This window comes from Botryllus schlosseri, chromosome 2 (assembly GCF_051294905.1).
Source record: "Botryllus schlosseri isolate E-star chromosome 2, Bs_hap1, whole genome shotgun sequence".
NCBI lineage: Eukaryota > Metazoa > Chordata > Ascidiacea > Stolidobranchia > Styelidae > Botryllus > Botryllus schlosseri.
Genome location: NC_137237.1, coordinates 12,913,170 through 12,932,364, shown reverse-complemented (window position 1 = coordinate 12,932,364; position 19,195 = coordinate 12,913,170). Strand labels below are relative to the sequence as shown.

Below are 19,195 nucleotides of genomic sequence, written 5' to 3'. Positions count from 1 at the left end.
ACGCGAAATTAGACTGATAGGCTTATTAGGCTATATTGTAAATACAGGAAAACGGATGATGGTAGAAATCGAAATCACGGATGTCGCCGCAGTGAGATGTGTGTTCGAATCATAGTGTTTTGTAGAGTACGGCTGTAGTACACAGTACACACACACGCGCGCGCGTCGCGGCCGAACGACTCAGATGGAGTTCTCTCGAGATGTCGTGCACTAATTCAATGGATGTACAAAACACAGTAGACTTCTATCGATACTATATCGTAGGCTTACCATATTTTGGAAATCTAAAAAGAGGACACTTTTTCAGAAATTTGCAACTTGCAAAACCGGAGTAGAATTCTCAGAAACCGGTGAATTTTTCCCACTTTGCGATCGGTTGACTAAAAAAAAGGTCATCTTTTCGCTCAGAGCTAAAATAACCATTTTCACTCCGAAATACCCGCCAGAGCGTCACTTCTGTGCTAATTTGCAGCATATCACTCGCAATTTGCTCTAAATCTGACCTAAATTTTCAAAAAAGAGGACAAAATCTCAAAAAAGAGGACAAAAGGGCGTCCTCCGAGGACACTTTCAAAAAACTCAAAAAAGAGGACAAATCCTCTTAAAAGAGGACGTATGGTAAGCCTACTATATCGGTTATTTTATAAATGATAGACGTGGATGGGCGAGTGCTATTCATTGAAATAAAGCGCGACTGCATATCGTTACTACTATACCTCTGTTTGGTGATATCGAATGGTTCGCATTTATAATATACTATGCATATGCACAGATCGCGTGTATGTGTATCATGAGTCGGTGTATATGCCGCAAAAACATCAAGGACAAAAATAAACTACTTCCTTTCCTTTCCTTACTATTTTTCCTAACTTTTACCAGTTTCTGGTCGCATTTTCAAGTACCAGTGTGGTTACTTTACTATTCTTCGAAATTACAATGAAATGTCGATCTAGAGGCCGTCTGAGTCTCAACTCTCGAGTCATATCCGAACTTTAAGAAAATGACTCGAGTCAAGTCGTGTCATCAGGAAACCGTGACTCGGGTCGAGATATGACTCGAGTCATTACAGCATAGCCTTTATAGCCTTATAAAGGCTATGATTACAGCACTGGGTGAGAGTGAAAACTACTAGTTTAGATTGGTCATTCCTTCACTGACACTATAGTGACACCAGGCGGATATTTATTATTTACCTTATGAAAGGAAAGGAAAGGACGTAGTTTTATTTTTGTCCTTGATGTTTCTGCGGCATATACACCGACTCATGATATAGATTCACACGATCTGTGCATATTCATACCATGAGTGAATGATGTGCATATGCCGCTGGACAAGGAAGGTGCAGATACAGTCTCAAGTCTTGCACCACCCCTTCATGCTATCCCAGTAATGCATGAGCGCCAACGGGGAAGTCATGTATGCCAGTGTTTCAAATCAGGTCTTTGGTCTGACCCGGCAGTGGATCGAATCCACGACCTACCGATCAAGATGCTTCACCCATAGCAATTTGCAACGTTGTAAATTGCTGTGCTTCACCATTGCGCTATCTTGTCTGTAAGAATATTTTAATCTGAGGGGAATATGAGAAACTTAATCCTTTCATAATATGAAGTATCGATGAATTTCGTAAATTACCCGTGATGATGATAAAACAATAATAATGCTTTCTGTCCGAAAATATATTATCGTTTTTGATTATCAGTGACTATATTAGGCCACGCATGATAGCACATTGGGTTGGAGGTTATCGAGCGTAAACAAACCAAGAAAATACAACCCGTAAACACAATATCTTGAAACGCTGTGTGTTCTAGGCCTAAACGCCGCCTAATAAACGTTGTAATTGAGGAAGGGCGTGTATATTGAACTATGGATGTAAAGTTAGCTTAATATATTTCAATAAAGCCCATTGATTGAGGACATGGAAGTTTCTGGTGTATTATCATGGCTGTGTTATGCTTTGGCGCTTGTTTTTGGAATCTGGGCTTTTGGGAGGTAAGTCGTGATTTTCTTGGTGATTTGTAACAAGAATATAGTCGATTTATAGCGATTTTGAAGAAATTCGCTCTCTCTCTTCCATTTATGCAGTAGGATTCTATTTTAATTACCGTAATTTTAGTTTTTCAAGATATGGCATTATTTGTGGCTTGCATATCCAGATAATATTATTCCATCTGTTAATATTCCGCAATCCGTTTTCCAAAATGCTGCAATGTCCTGATTTGAATAGTTTGAACCGTAATATACCAGGATATGTTTTAAATATTTTGGATGTGCAGTGCTGGTATACTCATTTCACTTTACGATTTCAGAATCATCGTCTGGCAAGTGGCAAGGTTTATGAGAGTGTGGTTTAAAATTGACATTGTCGTCGCATCAGTTGGATTGTTCTGTGCATATGGAGTATCTGTCCGCGTCAATGACTTGCAATCATTGGTGAGAAACGGCTGTTGTAATATTAATTGTTTTCATATTGCTCCTGCTCTGCATGATGAATCTCTAGTGTTAGGAATTCACCTTCACAACACTGCCAGTGCTTATCATGATATATATTGTGAAACTTGTGGTAACCCGCCGGGCTCTCGACATCATTTGTGACCGACGGTACCTAACTGACTATTCAATCTATATCAAGTAACTGCATCATTTGCATCTTGTTATATTACCTTCCTATGCTTATTTCAAACTTAATACATACATCAGTCTGTTTATTAAGATCAATAAATCTTATCCTTTTTAAAGTCCAGGCCCACTTTTGATTTTGAAAATATTACATATGACATAGCTCCCTTACTTTTGCCCAGAATGCAGAAAGAATTTAGTCATTTGAGCATGACAGTAACATGTCAAACTTTTGTAGATTTCCATAAACGGGTGCACGGTGCAGGATTTGTCGTATATATTGTACGTTAATATGTCGGTGTAGGGAGGGTCAGAGATATTGTTCGATCTATTGGACACAAATATATTACTGGAACGAAGAAAATCTCTTTTCACCTGCTGCAACTATATCCAACATATTGATTTTTTTAGGAAATCGATAAAGTGTCCTTGAAGATTCGACCAAAATCAAGGTATCTATATATTACTATCTTTAGTAGGACCTAATTACAACAGCATACGATGTGATAGCATGATATGTGATATTTGCACAGACATTGATTTGAATAAATCATTTTTTGTAGATTCATCCAACTGACCGTGGTTTCTTTGACAGGCACCTATTTTCTCTGCATTTCGGTGATGTCCGAATCAGGGCTGAGAGAAATTTGGCGCAAAAACAACCGAGGACAGTGAAAGATGATGAACAAAATAAAGGGGAACATTCCAAGGATGAGTTGCCAAAATTGTGGAAGCTGGTTCAGTGGATGGCGAAGGTAGGAAGACTTCTGTTTCACTCAGATGCAGACGATGAAATTTGTAAACAGTGTACACCAAATCAAGTCGAATAGGTCCTGATTAGAGGTTGACCGATATTGATTTTTACAGGCCGATACCGATACCGATATATCGGCACACTCACAAGGCCGATACCGATATCATAGGCCGATATTATTATGGAGGAGCAGAGAAGAATTTAACCAAAAATATTATATATTAGGCAAGATGGCACTTGTGCATGCCACAGAAAGCTGAACAACAAACGAGAAAAATGAAATTGAATAGAATTATTGCTCAATTGTGCAGTGTGCACATTCGATGAAATTTGGGATAACCCAAAAAGCAAAACATGATACAGAATTGCAGATCAGTCCAGAAAAGGTAGATTGTAATGCAGGAAGCATAGTTTATCTGCATGCTCACCCAGTTTAACTCGTCCTGCAAGGGTAAATCTGTCATATATCGCCCTTTGCATCGTCGATTTCATGAGATTGAGAACACGGAGCGTTGAATTTCCGAAATTTATGAATATTTTTTAAATATAAAATATCGGCCTTCATAGGCCGATATCGATAATCGGGAAAGCTCTAAATATCGGCCTCGATAATCGGCCATGTCGATAATCGGTCGACCTCTAGTCCTGATTAGCAATCATCCACATTGAGTATCAATAATCGCTATGATAACTAAGAGTAAAGTCTTATTTTAGCAATTACGTCTAAGTGTCATTTGTCATGTACCACAAAGGGGCAGTGAGCTCATGAATCATGGCGCATTTTCCGTGGTAGTAAAACATAACACCGTATATCACGAGAGATTTTCATGAGAACGAGGCGAGAATGATGTTGGGGAATTGTGGGGCTCGTATAATGACGGACACTACTTTCATTTAACGGCATTGTCGAATCGCAACTAATTCTCTTCGTTTGGCCCGTTTCTTTTTGGTTTGCGTTCCCATATAAAAGTCACTGTACTCTTCATAATTGTCGTTTGTGAGTAGTATTCCTGTACTGCTGTTGGCTACATCAAAGCGAATGCTGAACTTGATATTAAAATTTGAAATCCCTGAGGTGTTAGACTTTTTGGTGTTTCGATTTTATTTTGATCCGTCTTTCTTCGTTTCAGCATATCTCTCTCAACGTGGACGCACTGAACGTCATGCTTCTAAATGCTGTAGTCCCGGAAACTCTTCTTCATCTGGATGTATCCAATGTTCATATTGCAGGTCCGGCAGACAATGCTTACCACGATTGTTGAAGACAAAATTGAGCGAAGTCTTCTGTATATATCAATTCAGAAATGTCAATTTTAATCAGCTTTCAATTTGAATGTAACTGCACACCGACTGATATCTTGTCAATTTTAGGTGGTGGCAAGGACGTTGTAGAACGTGGCATCATCGAGCAGTTCTCAAAGAGCAACCTTCATCAAGTGCAGGAAGTCACTCCGAGCAAGTTACCCGAAGCGTCCAGCATTGGCCTGCTGCTTTCAGTTGAAGAAGTTCGCGGTAAAGTATTAAAAAGCAGTAAAGCGGTGAGTTATCCGGTGCTTTTGTTACATTTTTACGAATACGCATTATGCGATGATGTTTTTCCAAATACACATGTATGCTAATTGAACAAATTGTCTTCTCACGTCTATTCTTCTGATTATTTAATGGCGTTTGATCAATATGCTACTAATTTGCTGACATAAGCAGTAGCGTGTTAACGAAAATACCTTGTGAATTATTTCTAAATCGCACAATTCATCAGCTACATGCAACATGCCGGAATTGTGGACATGCTGCATACTAAAAAATTGACTGATCCAACGCCTATGCTCCATACCGTACATATCATTGACATGCCTAAAATGTTGATTGATTGAACTTTCTCCTGTAAACATACCGCCCGATCTTTCAGGGCGACTCCGAAAACACGTGCATAATTCAAGTAACCTCGTCATTGAAATTTGGCATTGTGGCCTCTCAACTGAAGCCGCAGCTCAAGTTGGAATATGTCGGCTTCGATTTCGACAAGCTCAACGTGGAGCTCCACAGCGCGGCGCTGATTCCCGGGCTTTTGATTTCAAATCACGCCAGCGTTGCGCACGCCAGCTATTTCAAACGAGAAATTCGATCTAGACTGGTCCCATTGCGTCAAGCAGGTATGAAAGTCTTTCACAATCCTTGTTACTGTTTGATGCGAATGCTGTCGCTATATTTCAGATTTTAAGTGTGTATTATCAATGGTAGTGTCGAGATTTAGTGTTTGATTTTAGACTTAATTGTCGGATGTAGAGTTAACGTTTGACATGACAATTCTGTGTGTGTTTTCTGGCTTTTATTTACCGTATTTAATAATTACGAATAGCATTTTGTCATCCCAAGTGTGTAATGCTAGAGGACCTAGTCTTTCTATCATTCAGGGCGGAGATCAGAAAGCTAGCTAATCCGGAGAATACTAATCGTTACTCATGGCAACCTACTTCACTGAATTAAGGTTTCAACAGACTCGGGATAATCCTTGTGCGAAATCTCATCCAAGGTTATACGCCACGATTAACAGTTTTTAATCACTTTATTTGCATTCTCCCGGATAACCCAAATTTAAGATCTCCGTCCTCACTGTCATTCCGATCTTGTTCAAACTATTTTTTTATGAAATAACTGGTCTAGTCCAGTGGTCTCTTTCTGTATTATGGGTCTCTCCGCAATTTGCACTCCCAATTTGGAATGATTCACATACGGTTGTGTTAATTCGTGCCATTGATATTGTATGAATTTGTTTACGCATCTCAGATGTAGGCTCAATCACATTTTCTGATGTGGTAGTTATCTTTGTTAGCAGACAAACGTTTGGAAAAACCCTGTAAGTACCTGTATTGTATGCGCAGCTTCTTATGAATGTTTCGTGCTATGGTTGCAAAATGATGACACTCGCACTTGCATCGTAGCAAGATTTGATAATAAATCGCCACTAAATGAGAGCTTATAATGCCAGTGTAGCAAAGCTTGCCTACATGCCATTCATGTTAGTTAATTTTCCTCCAGTCATGTCTAATATGGCAGAATGGCAAACCTATATGCTCAACGTCGCTGCCAAGCACGGGTCATGAGTTGAGACGTTTCCCTCACCTCATTTCGCAACCGAACTAGAATCTAGGCGACGGTAAAACTAACTCTGAAAAATTATTGTGTTACACTGGCATTATATACCCGTCATTCGGTAAATCTAGGAATTAACCAGTGAATAAACTTTTGATATCTGATTTTGTCTGCATGGCATGCAAGGCGTGATTGGAATTCTTTTGCTTGGCAATGGCATGTTTTAGTGCTTCACATTCATGCTCGTGCTCGTGATGCGTTTATGTTCACAGTCTTGTCTTCTTTATTATTTATTGATCTTTAATTTAAGTGATTGTCACTCAAGTCTGCATAGTATGATTTCATTTCCGTCAACTCCATAGGGTATCTTGTCCAAGATGACAGTATATATTTCTATTTGTTGCACTTAAAATAGGAGATTCGTGCAGAATTTTGGACCATTGTTCCAGTTATCATTTGTTTCATATTCTCCCTTATTATTTTTGCTTTTCTTTGTTCGGCGGCATACCTAAGTTTTCTTGATTCCTCAGATTCTGAATTTTTGAATGGCATTTTATGTAGTGACATCCATATATGCCGCATTTAAAATGTTGGTAATGTTGTTTTATAATTAAAAGGGACCTGCCTCATGAGCTTTCCGATTATTCTTGTGATGACGACTCTATATTATGCGTGCAGGGCCTATCAAAGCGGCCAATGTGTTGCCGTCCTTGACGCAATGCCGGATCAGTAACATTGACTTTTTGGTGTTTGGCGACCCGCTGCCGTCACCCGGGATCATGACCGACGTGAACAGCAGATACGACCGAGGTCTTCACATCTCTCTGTCGGCGATAACTCTTTGTCAAAGGAAAGATCCCGACAGAATGGTTTATTTGTCAACGGAAGGGTTCGCTAACAGGGAAAGCGACGGTGAAGTGATCGAATTGCCGACTGGTGAGTTTGCACGTGCCATGATTAGTTGTATGTGTCGTATCTTCACGTAAACAGTCAGAATTTCAGGATATGAGTTTTGTTTTGTATCATTCACTGCAAATATTAAAATTTTAGTTTTCAGCTTGTCATATCCGCGGTTGCGTTCTCCGTGCATGAGTAATCATGTTGTCTGGTACCGGTATTAGTTTCAAGCCTTGACATATCTTTATGTGATAGGTTATTTACGAATGAAAATAGAAGACTTCAACATTGCCACGATGTGCAAGATGAGGCTGGTCAGTCTAAGTCGAGTCGCCGCTGAAACGAAGATGACCGCCAACTGCGTGCTGTCTTCTTCGCTCGATTTCACGTTATGCTACGTAAATTTGAATTATCAGGTTCGTACGCGTTTCTACTCCAAAAATCAGTGGGGCTATTGGCTGTCTTGCGTCCCAGATTTTGTTTACTGGCTCCTTGTTGGCATATCATTCATGGAAAGATTGAATTAATGCTACCATTCCATTAAACAATTAGCGATATGGATTTAAGTTAGCAAGAGTGAATTAATCAGCTCAAGACTTTTTCCCGCTGTGCGTATTGTTTATTAGCTAGTTCTGTTGTTGACTTGGTTAAAAATAGGCAAGGTACGATACACAAAATAATCATATTCTATTTGCAATACAGTTCCATGCAAGCTGCCATGATGGAAATAACAATGAAATTGATGTCGTTCAGGAATTTGTATACTGGACCGAACTTTTCAAATTGAAGCTATCCAAAATCACACAAGAACGTCCCAGGGTCACGTTTGCGAGTCCCACTGCGGCCCCGACACATGCGTATCAATGTCCCGATTCGGATAAGCTGGAAAGAAAAGATGGTGCCGGCGCGGTTAAAAAATCAAAGGGCGAAGGAGTCGCATTGCGAGAAATAGCCCCGCAAGACGCCGGCGCTCCCAGTCGACATAAAAGAACTCAAAGTGCGCCGAACAACTTCTATCACGAAGAGGATTATTACGGCCACGGTAAATTTTTGATTTATGACGATCGCGTGATAAAATAAGCTGACAATTGAGACTGTGCTTTAAGGTGCGCCGTCTCTGAAGCCGGAACTGGTTGTGCCGAAAGACCTGACCTCCCTGGTCAACGTTTTGAATACTTTGGGAATAAGCACGGTGTGCGAATGCACATTCTACGAGGCTGTGGTCGACGCGACTCTTCCAAAGGTACATATATTGTGTTGATATTTACTTAATATTTTGTCTAATTGCCGAGTCATGTTATAACTCGAGATTCTAATCTAATGTCAGAATGTCATGCGGAAAGTAACAGATTAACATTTTAGTCGACGTATAGACAGTCCACGCTTGTTCAATGGACATGAAACGTCCGGTTCTCGACAAGACAAGTTGTCATTGTATCGTCATGAATAAACCTCATTCATGCAATGTAAAATCGGCAGTGCTTCCGGTTATACCCGGATAATGTTTTCCCTAATTCAAAGAAATAATGATCACGTCGTTCAGTATAATATTTACCGTCAAAATGACACATACTTGGTAATGATTTAGATCATTATTACAACTATTTTAATGATGTTGTGCGTGATTTCCGAATCCAGATGACTGTGTATGTAGTTTTGATTGCCCGGGTTTATTTACATGCTACTTGTTATATATTTACCATTTTGAATAAATCTATGATCTTCCATGATGCTTTTAATTCAAGTAATTCAACATATCTCTTTACCACTGAATTTAGTCTTTGTTATATTGCAATTTTATTGGTATCCAACTTTCATTGCGAACTCAAGGCAGGTCGACTTTTTATCTGGCATCGATTCATCTCCTGACCTTTAACTTTTGACCATTTGCAGACAAAATCCCTATTGTCGGACAGCTGCACATTTTCTTTCGGATTCGATTGCATCACAATGAGTTTAGACCACAGCGCAAATTCCCAGGACATCAACTTCATGACAAAATTGGATCGGATGTATTGGAAGGTGGCGGCAATGTTTGGTCTTTCCGTCAAGCGTTGTTGCTAACCCTATTCGTTTACAGCCGAAGAGCGTGTATTACAAGGAGTCTTGTAGTGGAATGGAAGGATTATATTCTGATGGAAGATGGGGTGCTACCGAAGGAACGCCATATCATAAGTAAATACTGCTGTTTCTCATATATTTTTCGCCGTTAGAGTAATTTGTGGATATCTATAAAGCTTTCACAATGTAAGCGGGGCTTGGCAATATCGTACACCGGTACCTGGGGGGTGGGGAAAAACATTTCTAAATTCAAATTTTGGTACTCAAAAATATCGGCTCTCACTGCTTTCAAATAAGATCAACTTTTCTTAATTTGAGCGCTCGGGTTGTCATCTATGGGATGAGCAATTACGTTGTCGCTTCATAGCATGAAGCCGACCCTCGCATCACTCGGCCGTGAATCACGTGTTGCGCATCTATCTGTAGGTTAGTTATCTAAAGTTTAACGGGGTCATGTGTACATGCCTGCTTTGTATGTTGTAGGACAGATGTTCACGAATGGGGAACCGCATTGAGTCTGGATACGTTACGTCTTCATGGACAAGCCACGTTTGGACCGGCTATCGGTTCTGCCGGCGACATTGTCAACAAAACGCCTCCAAAGAAGAACTCATTTTGGCCGCGGCAACAGTCAGTGATATTCTTCCCTTCGGTCATATTTCAGGAGTGTTTTTGTTCCTATTTTGCTTTCTGCGACGATAAAGCGTTGCATTGTACATTTCCAATTCAAACTCCATAAATTTGACCGATGGCATAAGTCATTGTGTCTTATGTTATCCCTGCTGCTGTGTATTTGTCTGTGATTTCATGTAAATTCTGTTGTACAGAGAAACATATACTTGTATCTATTATTTGTATATGGAACCGCTAATTTTCAATATCATCAGGCCACAGTCTATTTTGTGAAGGATTGCGTGCAGTATTGAATGTGAGAAATGCATGTGTGCATTTCTGGGTATTTGACTTGAAGTGATACGTTTTATCTGTAGTAAAATGCGACCTCGTTATCATTTATTGTGTATCAAATACCTAGCCATTCACCACAATATTAGAAAATATATAGAACTCCTATGATAGCATTGGGAAAAGTCGCTCAAGTAGTGAAGGGCTGGTGGTAGGTGTGTTATCTAGTAGTCAAAATCGCACATGACAGTTCACATTGGGATTTATTCTACCGTAGAATTCAATCACTAATTCACTATTCACAGCTATCTTTCCTGCCAATGTTTTGTCGAAGGAAAACTTTTTTTTCAGTATCGCGATATCAACCGACGCGAAAATTGCCGGCGTGCAGATAGAATTGTCGCAAACGGCGTCTCATTGTATCGCCTGTACAGTGGCGTGCTTCAAGCAAAACCAGACGTCGACGCCGCCTAAATCTGTGCACCGACAATCGTCACTGATTCACACAAAATCGACAAAGGGCAGTGCGCGAATGGAGAATTTGCAGAAATACTCCTTTTCGTTGGCGTTTGCAGAACTGGAAATCACTCACGTGAGTTTCATCCGCCAGGTATTGAGGTTGGGACCGTGGGGATGCCAAATTTTTTCTATACAAAATATACAGCTCTGGTCAGTGGTCATGCTCTCCAAAAGTCAGCTCCAAAAACTGTTGTCAATGATTGAAAATATCGGTGACAGGGAAATAGTGGAATGAACATTACTGCTTAACTCTGGTTTGGGCCGAATAATTGAAAAATAACAACCTGCGACCTGCATTCAATCAGGACCCAGTCAAAAATCCTAAAATCCTATCCAGTTTATCTCCGAATTGATTATATCCAAGTTCTATCTCAGTGCGTAATCACATCTGATTTTGAAGCTGGTTATATTTGCTTTTTCGTCCAGGTCAACTTATTCATGCTGCCGTCTGACACGAGTGGTTGTGTCGATTGCCTTATCGTCAGAGTCGACAGTTTGAGGTCTGAATCAAACATAACGGACAGAAGATTTAATGTGGAAGGGGTAGCTGTCGGCACTGTGCATAATCCGTACTTCTCGGCGTTTGCTACGTACGAATCAGGATACTCAGGTGATTCTAAGAGTTAGTCACTGTTTTTCATTTATCAAATTGATTCGAGGTGGTCAGAAGTACATTTTTTAACATTCGGCTTCTGCCCATTTTGGGTAACCGCGGTAGATCACCTATGCACATTTTAGTTACGGTATGTGAAATTTTCGCTGGTTGTCCTTGACCGACCAGGAGCAATATATATTATACATGCAAAACTAATAACGTAGTAAATACTAACATAAATAATACAAACGGAAATGTAGGATACAGAAAAATGCGTTGCACCACGTTTACCGCTCAAGCTTTCTCGCACTCGTCAAAGTCGAGACAATCCAGTCTTTTGCCAGGTGGATCCACGTTGAAGGCCGCGCCTGTGCCGTGGAGCGTGCGTCAGCAGCAAATGAAAGTCTCGCAGTACCACTGCGTGCCAGCCAATGATATGAAATCGCTGCACGTCGCCTTCAACTGTCTGGACGTCGAGTACAAGGTCATCAACCGCGAAGAGCCTGAAGACGAATTCCCGCAGTGTGAGCATTTTTCAACTTTTTCCACGGTGTTCTCGTTGCTATTTATCACGGATTCACCGCAGTTTCAACCCAGCGACGCGTCTGTTCAGATTTGAGAAGCCGTATGCGGCAGAAGTATCGGCGATTTTTTAATCTGGAATCGCACAGGCACCCGGCCGGTGCCGACGACAGTACGTTTGCGCACGTGTGGGAGTTGTCTTGAGTTACCGATTCATGTGGTTGCATGGCGATTTCGATTTTGACGTCTCGGATGTTTGAGACGGAGTACATGAATCAAAGTTGTGTTTTGTCGATTCGTTTTCGTAATTGTTTTTAGCATTACATGAAACAATCTGTTCATATTATTTATTTATTCACTAAAAGCTTTTCGACTGACTCTCATCGGTATGTTTTCGTTAGCATTTGTTTTGTACCGTTACTGCTGTACCACGCTGTCTACCAAGTGTTTGTTTTGTTATCATGAATATCACACTTGCAAAATATTTCCTGTATTACAAAAGTGATTCACTTAATTCACCATTACGTATTGATGAGAATCAATCGAGAAGCTTTTGATGAATAAATTAACAATACAAACGTATTGTTTCGTGTAATTCTGAAGTTCTGAACCCCGAATGGTTGATTTTTACCATTCTGTTCAACTGCACTTTTTCGACCAAAAGCATCATCCGCTCAGCCCTTTCTGAATGCGTGGAACCGTATTATTCTCAACTGGCGGTGTTCAAATGTAACGGCGGTGTGCTTACGTGGAGGTGGAGTGAAGTAACCGGCAACACTGTTTATCTGTGCTAGTTTTTTCTGATGAACGGATACATGTTGTGGCCAAGACAGGTTTGGCCTCACCTTCAACACTGTAAGGCGAAAGATATTTGTCGCAAGTTGTAATTGTGGAAGTAAAAGCGGTATGAAATTGTTGCCTGGAATACATATTTTCATGATAGGGCATGGTCTGCAAGGTACTGGAGTTGATGTGCTTTAAATACAGTTTGTGGAAAATAGACATGGACTTCATTTGAGGACTTGAGAAAGTTACTGCGCTTTGTTACTGATCACCTGTGGATGTTCGCGTGATTTACAAACTTTACATGTGATTTTATGAAAAAGTATCATCATATCATATGATTTATCATATTTCGTGTCTTCAATGAACAACAATTTTCATTGGCATGCCCGAATCTCGTCGAGACGCGATTGATTTCATTGTATTCCATTGTTGTTTTCGGTCCGTCCAATCAGCGCACGTTGCATGCTCGAACGGACATCCGATTCGCAATCTCTAACGCAATTCTTTCAATTCCAGGCATCAAATCTTTGTCTATATCGCTGATCCACGACAAGGACATTGTCGTGTCGTGGTCACCCAAGCTGCACATGCTCGTACATCACGAGATGTCCGAAATGATTCATATCTTGCGGAGGTCCAACGCGGGCGACCCGGACGATGAATGTAAGGCAGGCGGTCAAGCCGACACGCTGCCCCAAAATTTGTCAACTGGTATAATTTATATTACGATATCGGAAGTATTACGCATTTGGTTTTTGATATCATTGTATAACTTAAGAATCGGTAATGTGAAGTGTCCCTTTGAGAATAAGACTAAGTCTAGACCAGTGATTCCCAAGTGCGGCCCCCAACTAGCCTTCTTGCGGCCCCCAAAAAATATTAGGAAATCGAGTTATGACTAAAAATTAAATTTATATTTATAAAATACACTAGCTTGGCTTGGAGTCTGGAGTTTTTAAGATTGCAGGAAAGTCGTGAGTAGACTGCTATCGATACGTCCAGTTAAACGAGCAGTAGCTATAGATATAGGTAAAGACAGGACTATAAATGCCGCATGCCAAACCCCCGAGCTCGAACGGGGCTCAACGGAGCTCGAACGGGGCTCAAAATTATTTCGTGAATTAGAATAAAATATTATAGAGTATTTTTCCCTATAATTTATGCATCTTTTTCAATTTTTTTTTGCTGTAGGCGTGATTTCATGCTGCCAAATATCTTGATTTTTGGGTACTCATCCCCAAGAAAAAAAGAAATGGGCATATCGGCGTTAGCCTTTACCGCGCCACGACGCACCAAGCGAGAAAACCTTGGCCGAACAGGACTGCTCTTATGCTGACCGAAAATGTCGTTATAAATACTAAATACTGTCTTGGCAATCTTAACCTCACGAGACAAATACCATCCCGCAGGGAAAAATTATATTCCAGTGATGAAATACCAATTTGAAATCGTGTACGTCACTTAGTGTGGAAGCCTACGTTTGGGCGATTCTATATTTTTTTTGATATAGCAGACAGAAGGTCACGAAATAACATATTACGGAATCATACTATAATGGGCCCTACAGTTTCCAAGACACCTCACTCAGCTCTACCGATAAATCTGATTACGTGAGCAGCGAGGACAAGAAATTGATAGCAATATATATGCAATTCCCGATCATATTTACCGATTTTATCATGAATTATCGAAGATTTTCGCGCTTCGCGCTGGCTCACTTAACAGTGCAACTAGTTTCGTGGCAAAAGCGAACAAGGTGATAGGGATAGGTTTATCACCCTATGGGAGCCCAAGACCCAAGTTTACTATTTTTTTATCCTGACGAAGTGCTGTTTCGTTCCTGCCAACGGGTATATACGCCCGAAGATGTTTAATTATTATTGAGGGGCCCTACCTTTTCAAACACACTTCCCTCGGCTCTACCTGTAAAACTGATTACGTGAGCTGAGAGAGGATAAAAATTGATAGCAATATATATGCAATTCCCGATAATATTGACCGATTCAATCATAAATTACAGAAAATTTTCGCACTACGCGTGTCTACGTGATAACACCTGACTCACTAAATCGCCCCGAAAGCAGCATAATTGGTAGTCCTATAGCTCACGACCGAAGCGTCCGCATAATTTGATAGGTCAGGTCTTTATCGAAAACTAGTTTCGCACTGATTCCAAAAATGCAAATTGAAATCTCGCCAGGGCAATAAAACTACTCCGAAATAGCCTCCAAAGGTCGACTGTTCTGAACACTGGGAGCGCGGAAACACAATGGCCAATGGCGTCAAGTGATCGATCGGAACGATGCCAATTTTCATATTTTGATGACATTTTGGGTCCGTTTAATTGCCTGGTATTCGTGCGGCCCCGACCGTGCTCTGAAATTCTAAATTTGGCCCTGACACCGAAAAAGTTTGGGAACCACTGGTCTAGACCGTCAGGTCTGTACATATCTACATTGTCCATGGTTTGATAACATTGCCGTTCGATCCTCACAGTGCACGAACGCTTTCACAAAATCGAGGAGGTGACGTCGTCCGGAGATGGTCCGGGGCACGCGGCCGAAACCGTGACACCAAAAGTCGTGGAACAAGTGTCCTTTCATATGAATTGCAGAATAGCGGTCCACGTCGCTTTGAAGGAGGCCACTTTTGTGGAGTTCATTTTTCATCCGATTAGGTTGGTCCGGTTCATTTTTCGTACAGACAAGCTTGAATTTGCGTGCACTCGAAGAGCTCATTCGAGATACGGGTGTTTTGGAGCACTGCTGGCATTTTGTTTTGTTATCAAATAACATCTGAAAATATCAATGTAATTTGATTTGGGCGCGATTGTCTGGGTACAAATTCTCATTGACTGTGATTCGCTTTAGCGCTGATTTGATTTCGTCTATCCATCTTTTTTTACTGTATTTTTGTATCAAATACCCATATACACAAATATCTGGTGACTGTGTGTTATTCTGCCACTTTTTCTTGCTAAGCTTGGAAAAGCTTATTGTTGCTTACAAGTGTGTGAATAATGTATGCGAATAATTACTGGACTTGAGGCAAGGTGTGATTTCTAACTAAATTATCTCAAAAAATACCGAACAAATTTCCTCACAGGTACACAGAAGTGTCTGGCGTGTCCACCATTAATTTTACCAAAGCACAAATCATATTTGACGAGCACGAAGTGTTCACTTTCCGCAACGCCAAAGTAGAACTGTCGCTACACAACGAAAAGACGCAACAGGACAGGTCCGACTTGTGGTCACCGCTTTTCGATACATATCGTTCAACGTGCCAGTATCTTACCAGGGCTACGTTTAACAATATGGAGACTGAAAGCAACAGGGCGTGGCAAATTGAGCTGTCCTACTGGACCTGTCATTTTCCGTATGGTTACGATTTCGCTGCCACATTCGATCAGTTTGTGACTACCTTCAAGTGGGTGAAAGGCCTGTACAGGAAAACATCGCATCCATTCAGGTATTGTATATGTAGTTGTTCCGGCATAGGTGCACATAGCAGACTGCGATCGATACCAGCTTTTCCCCTTAATTGGAAAAGATTTCACTGCCAGTTGCAGAACATATCTCCTCGTGTACTCTCCAATTCTAAATATATGACCGGTCGTTAGACATTTTTGGCGATTTTACAGCTTTATGGCCTGGATATTGAACTCATATTCGTCATGGGCTCTATCAGCGTCGAAACGAGGCTTGTGATTTTTGGTTCAACCGTATTGTACTGAAACGCAAAACCATTTACAGTTATGTGGGGAAAGATTTTTGCAATCTGCCTTGGTTTTATTTTTAAGCTAAAATGATTATATTTGGCCTTCGTGCCATAGTTTTGACACAGACTCTCCTGGTATAATTGCAATAGGTGCAGCTCGCCATGAAAATAGATATCGACTTGTTGAATATTGGTTTAATTGTCGCACGACCTGTGCCTGTTAACATGACTACAATCACTCGAAAACTCCTGCCAGTCCTGTCTGATAAAATCCCACGTTACCCATGCGGTTTACGTTACCGGTAAATTGAAATATTCGGCAGGAGTCCAAAGCTTCCTCCGGATTTGCGTATCGTCGTGGAGAAATTCGTTTTCGAACTGGCCGACTGGGAGTTCGAATGTCGCCTCCACGACAACCACGAACTGATGAAAGACGAGTGGAAGGAGAGCGAGAAGCGGAGGAATATTTTGAATCAGCGGGTGGCGGACTTACGGAGGGAGAAGGGGGAGCTTCTGCCTGGCCAGAAGGTACGACGATTTTTTTGCGATTCCTCGCGACATATGATTGGGTAATTAGCAGAGCGGGATGACAACATCTGGCGAAACAGGGCTGATCTGATTCAAACTGCAAGGGCCCAGGGTCGGTCTACAGACCGCGTTCCCTAAATCAGTGACATCCAACGTTTTAGCCAAAGGGTTATATTCTCGTGGAATGGCAGGGGATGCCTAACATCAGATTTTCGATCGATCTTGCAAGGTCACCATGAATTACACGGGCAATTGACAATATCACTAATTTCGAAAATTACCACACGGCACACTCAGAACCTTCTCGTAGACCACAGGTTTGCCTCCCCAGCCCTAAGTGTACGATCGAGACAGTATTAACCACGAGTGAATGGTACTGTAATGACGTTTGAACGAAAACACTATGGGTTTTGTGTTGATCCATGAATTTGAGTCGTAGATGCAGTATTTCATACTGTTTTAGTGCCACTCTATATTATTATGTTGGTATGGTTGCTACAATGGACGGATGAAGAATTGAGTGGAGTACAGTACAAGGTTTTGCAACAGACATTGTATTACGAATATTGTTATGTGGTCTTGTAATTAATCCTAATCGCCGCGCCGACGCAGATCGAAGAATTGTATTTCAAACTCGAGGAGCAAAACACTAAAATCTACGTGGAACGATGCAAAAAATTCCACGCCTCAAAATCGACTACCGCCACCACCGCCGTCAAGTCTCACAGCCGGTCCACCTCGCTGCCCGTCCTCGGGCCTGCCCGGAAACGGTCCACGGACAACGACAGCCTGTCCCCGATCCAGGAGGAGCCGACAAGTCACCCGCAAGGCCGGTCACGCTCGTTTTCGTTTATCCCGGCCCATGTCGAGGACCGGCCCGTAACTGCCAATAATCCGCCGTTGTTTCTGTGGAGCGTGCAGTCGCTGTGTATTACAGGTGCGGGCGTGGCGAGGGGCTCGAATCGGCTTTGCTTTCTTGTTTGGTTACTTTTGGGAGGTTTGGTTACAGCTTCAGTGTAGCGCCCGATGGCTGCGTATCATTTTGAAGTTTTTGCGCAAAATCGCACACTTAAGCTTAAAAGCGAGCCTCTAATATGGGTGAAACTGAACGGGCCGTTGAATTGTGTCTTAAATATTGGTATTTGTCTCGTCTCCTCCCAATAAATCATTTCAAACGTTCAAGTGAGCAAGCCAAAGGAAGATAATCGTAGACTGTCCAAACAATTTTCGTTCCTTTACCGATGACGTCATGTGGCGAAACCTGGGTGGCGCAACAAAAGTTGAAAATGCCGATGTTTCAAGACCTCTACCTATGCTGTTCTGTTCCAAATTTGAGATTCAACTCGTCTGCAGTAATGGCTGTAATTTCTTCGAGAATCCCATGAAAATAGATACAATTATTATTAGGGCAAGTTTTTGTTGCACTAAAATCGAGAGAACGTTGCATTTAATTTTAACAACAGTTGCAATAAAAAGTTGCGATGATAATTTTTGTTAAATTATTAGGGTGTGAGATACTCAAAAGGTTCCGTTGTATAACCTAGCTCCTGCAGAGATGTCAAATTTGTTACTTCGCCATTCAACGGTCTGACGAAACCGCCAAAAATTACATTTTTTCCCGGCATACAGCAAGAAAATGGCAGGGCAAGTTTAATTTCTTTCCATTGTGTCATAGGTGAGATGCAGCTAACCCATCATATAGCTCTTTGTTATGCAAATCGACGAGAGTAGAACCATACTAGAAGTAGTTTATAGCATATTTTTGAATCACTCCTTTACATCTTTACGCAATATTTGATAAAAGTTGGAGTAAAAATTGGCTATGAAAAACAGAGAAAAGTTGCAAAAGGTGCACTATAAAATCCCTTCAAACAGCTTGAAACATAGTACGTAGATTCTGAGTATCTACGAAGCTGTCGGAAGCTGTAAAATGAGTTGCAAAAACTTGCCCTAATTATTATAAATCTCATGTTCAAGTCCGTATGCAGCTTCAGAATAATCATAAATTGATATACGGTCCATATCTAATCAAAATTATAAATCCGTCTTTTCACTATCAAGCCACGTGTGTCATTTCCGAATCACAGTAGAGCCATCGTTGCGCTACACTGACAGCGTACACCAGCCTGTATGCACGATGCTTCCTGTCATGCGCCGTCCTCCTTCGAGTCACGGATTAACACACAGAATCATAC

General features: G+C 41.2%; 1 protein-coding gene across 10 annotated transcripts in view; it reads left to right on the top strand.

Moving 5' to 3' along the window:
* Positions 1-1,249: 1,249 nt before the first annotated feature.
* Positions 1,250-19,195, top strand: part of LOC145433630 (bridge-like lipid transfer protein family member 2) — a 38,978-nt gene continuing 21,032 nt past the window's right edge. Inside the window, exons 1-25 of one of the 10 annotated variants that reach the window (XM_080310780.1) lie at positions 1,250-1,995; positions 2,313-2,436; positions 3,034-3,074; positions 3,218-3,377; positions 4,507-4,606; positions 4,748-4,914; positions 5,286-5,529; positions 6,210-6,233; positions 7,148-7,405; positions 7,622-7,782; positions 8,120-8,408; positions 8,473-8,609; positions 9,260-9,388; positions 9,447-9,541; positions 9,911-10,057; positions 10,682-10,922; positions 11,276-11,459; positions 11,789-11,968; positions 12,031-12,138; positions 13,269-13,415; positions 15,249-15,429; positions 15,858-15,992; positions 16,053-16,223; positions 16,796-17,000; positions 17,613-17,937. In XM_080310780.1, the coding sequence (XP_080166906.1) occupies positions 1,922-1,995; positions 2,313-2,436; positions 3,034-3,074; positions 3,218-3,377; positions 4,507-4,606; positions 4,748-4,914; positions 5,286-5,529; positions 6,210-6,233; positions 7,148-7,405; positions 7,622-7,782; positions 8,120-8,408; positions 8,473-8,609; positions 9,260-9,388; positions 9,447-9,541; positions 9,911-10,057; positions 10,682-10,922; positions 11,276-11,459; positions 11,789-11,968; positions 12,031-12,138; positions 13,269-13,415; positions 15,249-15,429; positions 15,858-15,992; positions 16,053-16,223; positions 16,796-17,000; positions 17,613-17,937 (4,027 nt within the window). In that variant the 5' untranslated portion in view covers positions 1,250-1,921. Of the gene's footprint in view, positions 1,996-2,312; positions 2,437-3,033; positions 3,075-3,217; positions 3,378-4,506; positions 4,607-4,747; positions 4,915-5,285; positions 5,530-6,209; positions 6,234-7,147; positions 7,406-7,621; positions 7,783-8,119; positions 8,409-8,472; positions 8,610-9,259; positions 9,389-9,446; positions 9,542-9,910; positions 10,058-10,681; positions 10,923-11,275; positions 11,460-11,788; positions 11,969-12,030; positions 12,139-13,268; positions 13,464-15,248; positions 15,430-15,857; positions 15,993-16,052; positions 16,224-16,795; positions 17,001-17,612; positions 17,938-19,195 lie in introns of all 10 variants that reach the window. The other 9 variants (XM_080310777.1, XM_080310775.1, XM_080310779.1 and 6 more) reach the window with 9 other exon arrangements.